The 13,169-nt window shown below is 44.4% G+C and overlaps 1 protein-coding gene across 1 annotated transcript in view; it reads left to right on the top strand.

Moving 5' to 3' along the window:
• The first annotated feature begins 642 nt into the window (after nucleotides 1-642).
• Nucleotides 643-13,169, top strand: part of BRINP1 (BMP/retinoic acid inducible neural specific 1) — a 57,209-nt gene continuing 44,682 nt past the window's right edge. The window contains exon 1 of the mRNA XM_062011727.1: nucleotides 643-860. Within this exon, the coding sequence (XP_061867711.1) occupies nucleotides 643-860 (218 nt within the window). The remainder of the gene's footprint in view (nucleotides 861-13,169) is intronic.

Genomic DNA, 13,169 nt, shown 5'->3' on the forward strand with positions numbered 1-13,169 from the left:
CTGTGTGTCCACATGTACTCGTCACTGAAGCCTGGGTAATTATTTTTGTTTTATTTCTTTTTTTGGCAACACTTTAAAGTAAGAGCTGGGTCTTTATAGATTGCTCAGGTTGCACAGAGTATGGATTACAGATCATCAGAGAGACATGAAAGCAGAAGACACGTTTCTCTGGCACAGCATTAAAGGGACAATAAAGGGGTAATTGTAGCCTGGGGTGCGGCCACCTTCTGCGCTCAGCCTTCGCTCGCCTTTGCAGCACTGTGGAGAACTTCACGAGGGAAATGATGGAAAAGATGGGGTGAGGATGTCTCAGGTCAGGACCTGGTTATTTCAAAGGTGATATATGCTCAGGAGGTTAAAGGCAGCACTTAGGTACATGAATAAAACACTGCCAAATACTCTAAGCTGTAACACAGGCAGACTGAAGTCCTTTAAAACTTGGGTTTTCTTCATGTCTATTTTCACCTGAGAGATGATTGTCAAAGGATCAAAGCAATTCCCATTTTTAAACTTTCTCTTTCTCTCCTTCCTCCCTCTCCTCCCCTCCACTTCTCTCTCTTTCCTTCCTCCCCTTCCCTCTCTTTTTCAACAGGACTCCACAGAATGGAGCAAGAATGAGAGGAAAAAGGCAGACAGAAAAGCATGAACTGGAGGCTTGTTGAGTTCCTCTACCTCCTGTTTATATGGGACCATATACTAGTACAGCCCTCCCACCAGGACCCAGCTGCTACCAACCAACATGTCTCCAAGGAATTTGATTGGCTTATTTCAGACAGAGGGCCTTTCCACCACTCACGGAGCTACTTATCCTTTGTGGAAAGACATCGTCAAGGATTTACAACCAGATATAAAATATACAGGTATGTTGATTTCCTACAGCACCTGTAGCTTGGATAAGTTGTTAGGTAGTGGGAACTCAGCCTGTTCCCATGGGCACAAGGTTTGTAATCAATGGGAGACACATCATTGTCCCGGATCCACCTGGAAACATTTCTTTGGTTCTCTATGGTCCTCAGGTGCCAGTGCAAAATGCTTCAAGGATTTAGAGATAATGCTCTGATAGTGAGATGAAGGCCTTGCAGTACCATGGTAATGAGCACAACATAGATTGAGATAAAAATGGACTGAGGGCTTCGGTGCACTTCATTTGTGGGGACAGATAAGTCCATAGGCAGGTTCACAAGTATGTTTATGAAGTCAACGTATCTATGGGCAGACCAAGCCTCTGTACCAAGCACACACATGTGAACTGCCAGTGACAATTCACATAGGCAAGAACAGACATACAGATGTTGAGACACAGCAGTTCTCACACTGCTGGGCATAAGCCTTAGTTATGTGCTGCCTATCACAGACCTCTGCAGATTACCTGTGTATGAGTTGGACTTGCCCTCAGAACTGTGATCCTGGTTTAAAGGTCTCTCAATTAAAGAACTATAGAGAATAGGCAGCATTTGGATTTTTCCATTGCCTTCTTGGTTTTGAAGCCTTTGTTATTTCCTACTTCAAGCTTTTCTTGCCAGCTGTGATATATCCAGAAACACACTTTGTTTTCATATTAACATGAAAAGCTTGGGTGCTCATATGAGCCCCCTATTAGAGCAGCAAACACTTTGGAGTGAAGGAGAATAAGTCAGCAAGTGTCAGGAGGATTTGTGCTAAAACCCAAAGAGACTACAAAACTCTCTCAGACATGTGCACATTTACATAATTATATAGTCCTGTTGTATTTCAGAAAGACACTTGCAAACACAACTATGCAAACTAGTAGGTAGGAAAGTACAAGTGAATAGCCTCCTGGCAACATGCACACAGATACACACACACGACTGAGGGATGGGGGAGCAGGGAAATTACATGTGTGCAGGCAGCATTCTCTCACGGGCAGAAAGCCAAAAGCACTTGCAGAGTAACAGCGATGTGAGAGACATCATCTATGTCTTGGGAAGAAAAATGAGTTGTGCCTGTCCCATGGCCTCCAGGGAGTGCAGCATCCCCTTCTCCTCACACCAGTCTGCAGAGCAAGGGTAGGTTAGCATGGGTTGAAAATGTTGTCCTCGCTTGTCTTCTTCATTCAAAACAGCTCAGGGGGAGGACAGCCCTAAAAACTAGAAATTATGTTGCCACGCTTCCACTAAAGGATATCTCAGTGTCTTTGCTTGCACAGAGGAGGAAAGAAAATATGCTGTTTTTCAAAAAGACTTTTTTTTCCTGCTTGTGGATATCTCCAGCTCTCCTCCTGCCCTGCCTGACAACTTACACTCTGATCAAGCTAGCAAATCTCTGCCCCATACTATGCCCCTGGCAGTGGCTCTGCCCTTTGCTAAAGAGCTATTCAGCCCTGAATGCCATTGCAGCAGTCTACAGGGGCTGTAGTGGGAGAGAAATGCATGCGATGTATGTGTTCAGACACGTCTAAGAACTGTCACTGTAGGTCAGGCCAGAGATCCATCAAGCCTGGGATCCTGTCTCTGAGAATCATGGAGAAATGGGTCTGGAAGGACCTTGAGAGGTCATTTAATCCATGCCTCTCCCCCAAGGCAGACTCAGCCATACCTGTGTCACATCTGACAGAGGTTTGTGAGCAACTTCTGCTGCAAAGCTTTCTGTGACAGGGAATTCACACCCAGAGCAGGCAGCCTGCACCAATGACTTGACTTTCCCCACCTTTATAAAGGAGCTAATATTTTGCTTAGTTGTGAAGCCTGGGATTTCTAGCTTTATCTGCTATGGGGTAAAGAATAAATTCCCCTTTAGTTTGTAGTAAATTAATAAGAATTTGAAGGTTTAGCTCAGTTCAGGATAAACTTTATACATGTTTCTACTGGATATTGCCAAAGCACTTAAGAAAGACACTTCTGACACGAGGAGAACACCTTTCAACAGTGGAGAAAATGAGCAGCAGCATTCTGCATGCATGGAAAGCTCATGGCTGTGGGGAGGTGTCTGAGAAGAGTCTTGTAGCTGGTCACAGTGCTGGGGAAATCATTCACAAAAGAAGCTGGAGGTGAGACACAGTCCAGTGGAAGTACTTAGGTAAGAGTTCAGAGAGATGTCAGAAGACTTCAGAGGCCCCTAGGGATGCGTCTCATGGCCAAATACCATGCACTAAGGTGAAAGTGGGAGCTGAAGGCTTGGGGAAATCCAGCCATGTGTGTCATGGTTTGAGCTGCTGGGAGTTGAGTGCTTTAGAAACACTCTCTAGGGGGCTGACTTTTGCCCCAGCTGTGGTCAAATGAAGAGGAGGGGAAAACCTTATGTGCTTCAGCAGAGTAGATGGAGCCATTAGATAGGAGGCTGGCTAGATGTTGGAGGGTTGTTTGTTTTTAGTATCTGGCTCTGTTGGCAGAACTGGAAACTGAAATACTGGGCCCATGCATTTTTTAACGAGTGGCAAAATAGTCGAGCTATGGTGAATTACTAGAGCCACAGCCAGCTCTAACAGTTAAGAGCTGGACTCTGAGCACACACACCCTCCAGAACATATCATTTTACTGAAACCCACAGGGGTGAAATCTCATTTTGTGGGCTCCTTAAATTGACTTCTAGAATCTGTAAAGCTGTTGGGATTTTGTCAACTGTTTAATTCCAAATAGAAGCCTCTTTCCTCCCAAATGATGTCTCTCAATTGCTCTTTGCACTAGACTAGCCCAAGGGAGGCACATATTCTACATTAAGGATATCACTCCTTTCCTTAGAAAAAGCAGCTGATTTGGAGCATGGGAATCTTCTCTTTCAATGTTCCTTTTCTCCTATAGTTATTTTGGATGTCTGGCTTGTTCTTTGTCCTTTGGTCAGACAGTTCCTTTGGGCAATTGTGATTTTGTTGAATGTGGTTTGACCTGACCACTGCTCTTCTCCTAAAGCCAAGAGCAGCAGACCTCAAAACAGTCACAGAGATCAAGGGTTTGGAGTGGATGTGAAATGAGGCGAGAGGACCTCACCCATCCCTAATTGAAACACTGGTGATTTCCCCAGTGTCTTGCTGTGTGGGAGCACCGACACAGTGCATTAGGACCGTGTCATTTACATTGAAAACCCACAGAGATAAAGCCACTGTCAATGCCATACAGCAGCATAAGGCAAAATGCAGCATTTTCTCATTTTTGCAAGTGATGTTAAGAGGGAAGCAACACCAAACCTAAACACATGACACTCCTCCTTCCACCACGGCTGAAGTCCAAAGTCTGTCGTCAGCAAGTGAGGAGTCTGCTTTAGTTAACAAAGAACAGCATAGAACAGCATAGCTGCTGATATCTTTTCATAGGAAGCCTGGATCCAGATCTCCCATCTTAGCACAGGAAGGCAAGGCACGGTTACAGTCTCCAAAGGCTCATTCCCTCCTTTTGTGTTTTGCCTTATAGCAGATTTTGAGTCTTCTTCTTACAAAACTTGGACCACTGATTTTCCTGGTACCCTGAGTTGAAGTTTGCATCTTGCATGTGATATTAGGAGGAAGGTGGGAAAAGGGGGGGATGTTTTATACTAAATCATGGACAGTAGGGGTAGATACAATTGCATTAAGGAAGCACATTAATTAGCATTGATTCCTACTAATAAGGCTGGTTTAGGGGGGCCTCTGGCAGGAAAAATGCTGCTTTGATCATTATCTGTGCACTCTGATGCTAATACAGATAGGATGGCAGATGCTGAGAGTGGTTTGTGGGATGTCTGAATATTCATTATCACTATCCTTCTTGTTGTTCCTAGTCATGAGAGCTTTGGGTACTAGGTACTGCACGAGGGCTGAAAAACAGATGAAGCTCAGCTTGGCTTTGTGACTAGGGCAGTGCTCAGGCCAGAAAACATTCCCATTACTGCAACAGTACTTAACAGCTTCGGTCCACTTCTTTGAAGTATATTGTGTTGTCCTTTTTTCTTCTCCCAGAAACTGATTATTTAGCTATAAGGCAAAACAAAAGAAACAGTAGATTGAGCACTTGCATGAACTATGCAAATAGCCAGGCAGAAGCACTGACAGGGAGATATTAGCTAATGATGCTGCTCAGTTTAAGCAAGTTCTAGAAAAACAAGCTTTTTCTAGAAAAAGAAAAACCAAACAAACCAGAAATGAGACTTTGTTGTTCAATGTGGGAGGTGAGCCAGGGGAGGCAAAGAGGGAAACAGGGAACTGATCTGTCCAGATGGATTGGCAGGCTGCTGCTCCTGCCAGCTTTCCTACAGCAAGGCTGAGATAGGGCACACTGCCTTGGAAAGAAATAATACAAGCAGTACCTGTATTTTTACCCCAGGCTCATGGTGTGGCTGTGGGTATGATCACTTATCCATGCCTCAGTTCCCTCCCCACCCCTCAAGAATGGGAGATGACAGCATTTGTCTGCTCTGTGTTGCTGGGCAGACTTAATTAAATACTGCAAGACGTTTGGACGTAAGGGACGACAGCAATATAAAATGAATGATCACATGGGGCTGGAAGGGGAATGTGCTTGTGCAAGAAGAAATGTGGATTTTCCACATGTGGGAGTTTGATTCCATTTTCTGAAATGACAGCACGGAGAGGGAAATCTAGTTCTCTGTGTAAGAGAGCAAGGAAACCCTGGGGTATAAAAGGGAGATCTGCTCGCCTTGCAACTTCTCCTGCACAGGGACCATTTAGAGGCTGCCTAATTTCATGAAACCTGCAAATACAGAATACTTCTGAGACCTCTGCCAAGTCTGGTTAAAATGCATGAACAAGTTCAAAACTTAGTGGGGAATGTGACAGCAAACCAGCTAGTCCTGACCCATCCCTCTGCCTGCAGAGTGACAGGACAAAACTGATTGCTTACACACACTCATTACAGTAAGGTCCCTGGATATATAAAAAGAAAATACAGCATCTGAGACAGGAAAGGTTGTGAGTAACTGGCTGCACAAGCTAGCTATAAATTGGTTGGAATGATGCCTGGGGAAAAAAAGAGCTGATTTTCTCTTCTCTCAATAATTTTTTTCATAGGGAGGGTGATGCAGGTCTGGGACAGGTCAATGAAGAGGTGAGGAATATCTCCATCCTTGGTGATTTTCAAAGCTTAGCTGGATAAAGCCACAGCTGATGGGCCCAAGAACTGGTGATAGTCCTGTTTCAAGTGAGAGGTTGGATTAGGGATCCCCAGGGTCCCATCTAACCAACACTTCTTTGATTTCCTTGTTTCTCTAATTCAGAGTGGACACTAAACTGGGTGCTCATAAAGGGATTTGTACTGCTGAATGCATTCAGCCACACTAGAGATTTTTATTTAGTCCTACAAAACCCACAAATCTGAGCAGCTCTGTGCTCTCTAAATGTGTCATTCCCTCAGTGAGGAGGAGGATTGTCATGAAGTGAGGGTCCTTGCTGTGCACATAGCATAGGCCACAATTGACTTAGAAATGCATTTGCTGTTCAAATTTTCCCTTGAAGGAAGAAAAAACTGGAAAAAAAAAGGGAGGATAAAAAATCTGGTGTCACAAAACTGTCTCACAAAACTTTCAAAGTTTTATGGCATCACAAATTAAAATAATGAGCCAGATTCTCTGTGGCATAAATATGTGAAGCTGTTGACTTCAAGGAAAATTCGTCAATTTATTGGCTGGAGAATTTGTTGTAGCATATCCAGCTTTGCCCACTGCCTCAGGACCTGCATACACAGCACCAGGGTTTATAAAGCTGCTTGTCCTGCCTGGCTGGCTGGGAACATTATGAGCTTTTATTATTTCTCAGCAAAAGCAGAATGTAACTCCTACATGCAGGCACTGAACTCAGGCAGTCTGAGTACTGAATGTGAGGTTTCTGTGACTCTTTTAGCAGCTTCTATTACAGAAGCTTTACTTTTCCTGACCAGACCTTCCAAGCAGGTTTAAGGCCTCAAAATGAGTTCCTCAAACTGAGGAACTGATCTGTCAGAAAACTAATCTGGGAAGAGAAAAAGAAACAGGTAAAAAGGAAATAAGGTAAATATTCATCAAAATCACCTTTCCAGTCTCCTTCATTATGTGTCAGGTGATAGTAAAGGGACAGGACTGTGTGGATGGAGGCAAGAAGCAGAGTAAGTGGACTGGTGAGACTGCTGTTTTCAGCAGCAATTTGGATTAAAGCTGTATGAAAGTGGTTGTGAAAATGCACACTAAATTTTGGCAGAGACAAGATCCGTTGGAGCTGCTTGCACCATTTTTTCAGTCCATTCTTCTTCTCCCATCTCTCTGCTCCTCATTGACTCTTTTGACTCTCTCTCTATTGCATTGAATTCAATCTACTGGTCACTAGAGCTGTACAAATAATTGATTTTGTGGTTCACTGGTTGTACAGAACAAAAATAACATTAAAAATGGGCTGATCTGGAATGGATGTTTGTTCATCTTTTCAGTAAAAGGAAAAAATCAAAACGTTTTAGGCTCGGTGAAAGGTTTAAGCTTTACTGTTTGTTTTCATTTCAGTAATCCAGTGAAAATGTTTCTCTTTTGTCAATTTTTAAGGTGTGAGAGTTCATCTCAAAACACAAAGCCAACCCATGCCACTTACAAAATGTCAGAAGGGAAGCGTTTTGATTTTGAGTCTATTTTGTTTAGCTGTTTGCTCCTCAACTTGTCCATTCAATTTATGTTGAATTTCCAAGTAGTTTTTATGTCCTTGCAATAGGGCAGGAGAAAAAAAAGAGATATAAAGAAAGGCTGTCTGTCCTTAAGGTTCACTCTGTGACTTTGAAATCTTAAAATTCCCTGGGGTACAGCTTTGGCTTCCCTTGGGTTCAGATTTGGCCTCTCCTGGGTTCAGCTTTTAGCATCTTAGGATAAAGAAAAAGAAAATTGTAATTCCTGTAGCACTGCTGGGCGAGGAAGGCACAGCCAAGACAAGCAGTAGGTTTGCAGCTTTGCTGTGGGAAGGATCACACTTGTTCAGAATGAAGCTGGATGCTGCAGCCAGGGTGCTACTGACTGAGACAAGCTACAGCACGGGTGCAGTCATAGTTCTTTCACACAAATCTCCTGGCAAGTTTTCAGTCCTGTTCCAGTTGTTGGAATGCCTGAAGCATCCAAAAAAGCACCGTGAAGGTTCTTCTCACACAGCATTAAGGTGATGCTTTGCACTGCTGCAAATTGCTAGGCACAGTTAGGCTTTTTAATCTTTGCTTTGGCTTTTTAAGTCATGCTGAAGTTCTGCTGACAAGGTTTTCCTATTAGGTTTTTACATTATCTGCTTAAAGGGGACATCAACTTTTATGTTTTCCAGTCAGAGGCAAGGCTTTTGGGTTTTTTTTTAGGAGAGGCAACGCAACAATTGAAGGACAGAGGGAGCTGAGATGAAAGGAGGCTCTTGCCTCTGTGAAGAATGAGCAATGGAAATCTGTAGAGTATTGCATGACAAAAAAAATCAGAAGTCTCCCTGGTTTACATTATGCATGTGAAGGAGTGATGTAAGTTGGGTTGTAATCAGTAAATGCCTTGTAAATAAATGTGTGCAAACCCCAAATTTAAATCTATTTCCATAGTGCATGTAAACAATGAAGCCTTCTAGTGTTCTCTTCAATGTAAATGTTAATCTAAAACTGACATTACTACAAGTTTATGCAACTTTACAAGAGAGGCACAATTTACATTCCTCTCTCACCAGCTGGAACACAGCAGCTTGGCAAACACGAGCCATTCAGTGATGGGCATAAAGCAGCCAATTCCACCAAGTAGCCTCTTCTTTGGCCACAACCTTCATTCTTCATTCAGTGCAGGGACCAGTGTTGTTACATTTCCTGCATAATGCATCTCCCTACCTATGGGAAGCTTTTAATATATTTGCATAAGCAGAATAAAGGCAGGAGTGGGGGATGGCAGGGAATGGCTTGGGCTGAGCTGTTACAGTGCTTAGTTGTGGGGGTGTTGGGCTGAGCAGATGAGAAGCTTGGCCCTCACTGGGGCTGGAGGAGCAGCTGCTTTTGCTGTGTTTGGATTCAGATGGTGAGGGCTTGCAAACATCACTGGCAGCTGTAGGACTTGACAGGACACACCTCTCCTTCTCTTTGATATTCTTGAGAAGAGAGGGCAAATGGAAGGATAAATGGAACCAGCTTTTGATATGCTCAGAGCTACTAAGAGATAGGAGCAGAACATCTGGCCAAGCTCTGAGGCAGTAAAAACCCTCATCTCAATGTGGCAGTTGATCCTCTCATATCCTGGTAGGCTGCTTGGGGTAGGACGTGCCAGTTCCTCTGGAGAAACACATGCACATGAGCTGTGTGCCTAGAAAGGCATATCACTAACTGGTTGCCCTGCCTGCTGACCTGGGTAAGCTCTTAGGTGGATTGGCTGAGTGTTAGCATAGTTCTGCAGAGTTGCATGCTTAAGCATAAAAATTCCCTTTCTGAATCCAGATTGAAATATTTTAACTGTGCTCCTAATGAATCCCAGAAGCAGCACAGATTTTTTAGTCAACTGAACCTTTCCAAATAGACTTGCAACCTTCTGGGCTGGGAGTGAGCTGTCTGCATGGTCCCTTCTGAGATACTGCTTGGTAGGGGGATGTTTTTCTCCCTGGATGGAAAGGAGAAGGCTTTGCCTAGCAGCCACTCAAGGCTGCTCCTCAGCATGTTGCAACAGCAGTGACTCTGCATGTTCATCTCAGGTTCCTTCAGACGAGCAGACTATGGTCCAGTGGCTTGGGAGCATATTTTAAAGGCTAACAAGCCAAGGAGAAATCTGCACTCTTTTTTTTCCCTTTTTTTTTTGTGAGCAGATTATTAATTCTGCTTTTAAATCAGGCAGATGCTTATTTCAGCAGAGAAGCTGTTACATTAAGGGAAAAAAAAAAGTCATCCTGTTAGATGCATGGAATAATTTTGTTCTGGCACCAGTAGCACTGGGAGATAGCATGACTGTACCTATTACAAGGGGTTTTCTATTTCTGGATCCCTCTAATGTTTCCCTTGGGTTCCAGAAAGTATTTTTTCCCCCTTTCTTTTTTACTGATTGCCACCCACCAGCCTCTGTAAATGGAACAAGATCCCACTGGGGCAGTCGGAGCCATCCAGGCTGATTTCCTGTGTTAAACTGCTAAGGACAGGTACAGAACCCAAGGACACATCTGAAAAGAAACCCAGGAATCGTCTTTGCCTGCAGCAGGGAGGGATAAGGGTTTGGCTCAGCCCTTTGTGCCAGATCTCTCCAGGCTCTGTGTAATCAACTATGCCTGTGCAGAGCCAGGGGTTCTTCTGTGTGCTGCAGCACCCACAGCCTGGCAAACGAGCTGACACAGCACATATGGCTTGGTGTAACCTCCGCTTCCCCTACAGAGAGCCTTGTGTGACTGGTACCTGCTCTGCTCCCAGGGAATGGGGTAAAGGCAGCATTTAGGCTGCCAGGTCTGTGCCTTTAGGGATGCTGCTTGCTGGTGACTGAGCCTGGGAGCTCTGTGTCTTGGGTGATGACACTCAATTTCACATTCACAGCACTTTGCAGCCTCCCACTGCTGACACGGTGACCAAGAAGGGTTTACAGGAAACTGCAATGAGGTTCCCTTCAGCAGAGTCATTCCATCAGGTGAGAAATACTGAGAGGGAGGGAAGGAGAGCAGTAGGAATGGGAACTACAGGTTGCAGTAGTATTTACATCCACCTAGCTCTCTGGGCTGGGGGCATTCTCCTCCTCTATCCCTGCCAGATTCCTCACAGCTGCCTGGTTCTCAAACTGCTCTGTTCCAGCAGGATGGAGATCCTCTCTGTCCCTGTATTCTGCAGCATGAGAAAGCACCTGACCTGTTCCCACACCAGCCCTGAAAGACACCATCAACTGCGAGTGGGGCCAGGCTGGGGCAGAGCAGAGGGATGGCATTCTCTAAAGTATCTGCTATGCTTCTAAATCAAAGTCCTGCTGACAACACAGAGCACTAAATGCCTGCCTGGGGCTCTGCTCCTACAGTCATGTGACAACATCAGAATTTAAGCTTTAATTAAGAAAAGAGTGCGAGGAGGGAGGGAAGAGTCTGTAGCCCTTGTGACTGGAAAAGAAAGCTTGGAAACATGACCTGAGTGTAACCAACATCTGCTTTAATGCACAGACAGCTCCCAGCAGAGGGGTGAGCAGCCAGGAGAGGAAGCCATTACATCAAATTCCCAGTCAGGTCAGGCCTGCTTGTGCTTCTGCTTGCAATGAAAGAGCTTACTTGGGGAAGAGAGAGTTCCCATTAAGCTGTGCTATGGCAGAACTGCACTGACATGTCCTCTTTTACTGCACATAGCTCTCATGAAGGCTTGCAGGGCCAAATTTTACACTAACACAGTCTCTACTTGTGAACAGCCATCATCTAGAGGTGGCAAGAGCCAACTGACTGCTGTGTGTTCCCGAGGGATGAATTGTGCCCATAGTGTGCAGCACTTTTCCAACAGCAACATGGAAAAGCTTTACTCTGGGTTTATGGCATGAAATGTTTTGCCTCCTGGGAGTTTCTTGGCCCAAACTGAAGGGAGTCTTTTGTTATGCCCATATGGCATGCTACCCTTCAACACTTGTTAGCTGGAAAACCCATGCTGTGCTTTCACCTGCCATCAGTTGCAGCAAGGGCAAGGAGAAACTAGACATTTCAGGCACCAGATAAGGAGAAGTCTCTGAATCCTGTCTATCTCCCAGGGATGAATAAGGTTCCTTGAATAAGAACTAGTGCACTAGGATCTAAAGGCTCAGATATGCCTGTTACTGCAGCAAGCTCTCATTCCCATGAATAAGTATCATGGAAAAAAGGGTGGAAGAGCCATTCCTCTGTAACTTATAGCTGGGACCTGTCTCTGCGCTCTGACTGACTTAAAGATAGCTCTTGCAAGCATCATGACAGTGCTGATGCGGCTAGAGATCTTGTTGTTTCTGCAATAAAAGTGCCCCTTTGCAAGCTACAAACCAAAGTTTCATGGACTGGTAGTGATGGGTAGGTCTGTTGAAGCATGAGCTAGGTTTAGGAACTGACTTCAGAAGCTGACCTTCACAGCAAGCTCAGGGGACTCAGCATGGATGAGGATGCAAACACTGACTGGTGAAGGACTCTGCCTCCCCACAGCTACCCTGGAGGTGGAAGAAGCAGCCTTATGTTCAGATGGCAAAGGTGTTTTTGTCACCTCCGAGTCCCTGCCCAACTTCATTTTGCTTTTCCTCCTCTTTCTTTCATGCTGATTCTTTCCCTCTCAGCAAAGTAAAACCTGCCTATTGTGTATTCAGCATTAAATATTTCAGTGTGAGCTTCCAGCTCTTGAGCAAAAATGCAGAAAGAACATTACTTTTTACTCCCCTCCAAATGTTTGGGGCTCTCTCTGGAGAGTGCAGGCACACAGCCTGGGTAAGGCTAATAGAAGAGCTTGGTACACAGGGAGAGCTGCATGTTGCATGGTTGAGAACAAGCAGGAGAGACAGGAGTGAGAAAAGAACATTGTTAGCTTCATCTCTGGTTAAAGCTAAATGAACAGCCTCCACCAGATGGATATGTTCTCCTTGCATTTTGTCTTTCTTCTGTTTTCCTTCCACTTACCCCCCCTCCCCCCCCCATTCATTCACAGACTGTGGAAGTCTCAAATTCCTCTCTCCCACCTGTAAAAGACTTCTGACTGTTTCTTGGGAGCGTTTGATATTTGGAATCTGTGCCGTACCGATTCAGCAGGCGAGTGTTGCCGAGTCACGTGGTGAACTGTATCTTGAGACTATTTAATGTCTCTTCAAAACCCACACTTTCAGAGTCCTGTGATTATGTAAGAGTCTCAACTTAATTTTTCAAGTAAGTTTACGGCCCTCATAATTACAGAGGAAAACTTGATAATATGACTCCTACATACTCAGAAAGCAGAAGGCAAAAACGAAGAAGAAGAAGGGAAAAAAAGGCTGAAGTTTATCAGATTTTAAAAGTCTCATGAATTTTAAAACCAATCTCTTAATTCTTTTTCGGAGCCTGACTCATGATTTTCAAACAGTTAGCAATATGGCTGTAGGGATTGTAAGGCTGGTTTGTTATCTTATTAGATAACTTACATAAAATATCCAAACCCGTGGAGACTCAGAGATTGAACATTGCACTTCAGTACACAGCTGGAAAGAACAGTGTCTTTTCTTCTGCATAGATGCTGAGGATCTCCTCTTAATCCAGGTCTCTAGTCACTACTGAAGCATAAATATTTCCCCAAATTGTATTAGTGCTAATCATATGAATGAGAATAGCCATAATATTGATC

Source organism: Colius striatus, chromosome 19 (genome assembly GCF_028858725.1).
Source record: "Colius striatus isolate bColStr4 chromosome 19, bColStr4.1.hap1, whole genome shotgun sequence".
Taxonomy (NCBI): domain Eukaryota; kingdom Metazoa; phylum Chordata; class Aves; order Coliiformes; family Coliidae; genus Colius; species Colius striatus.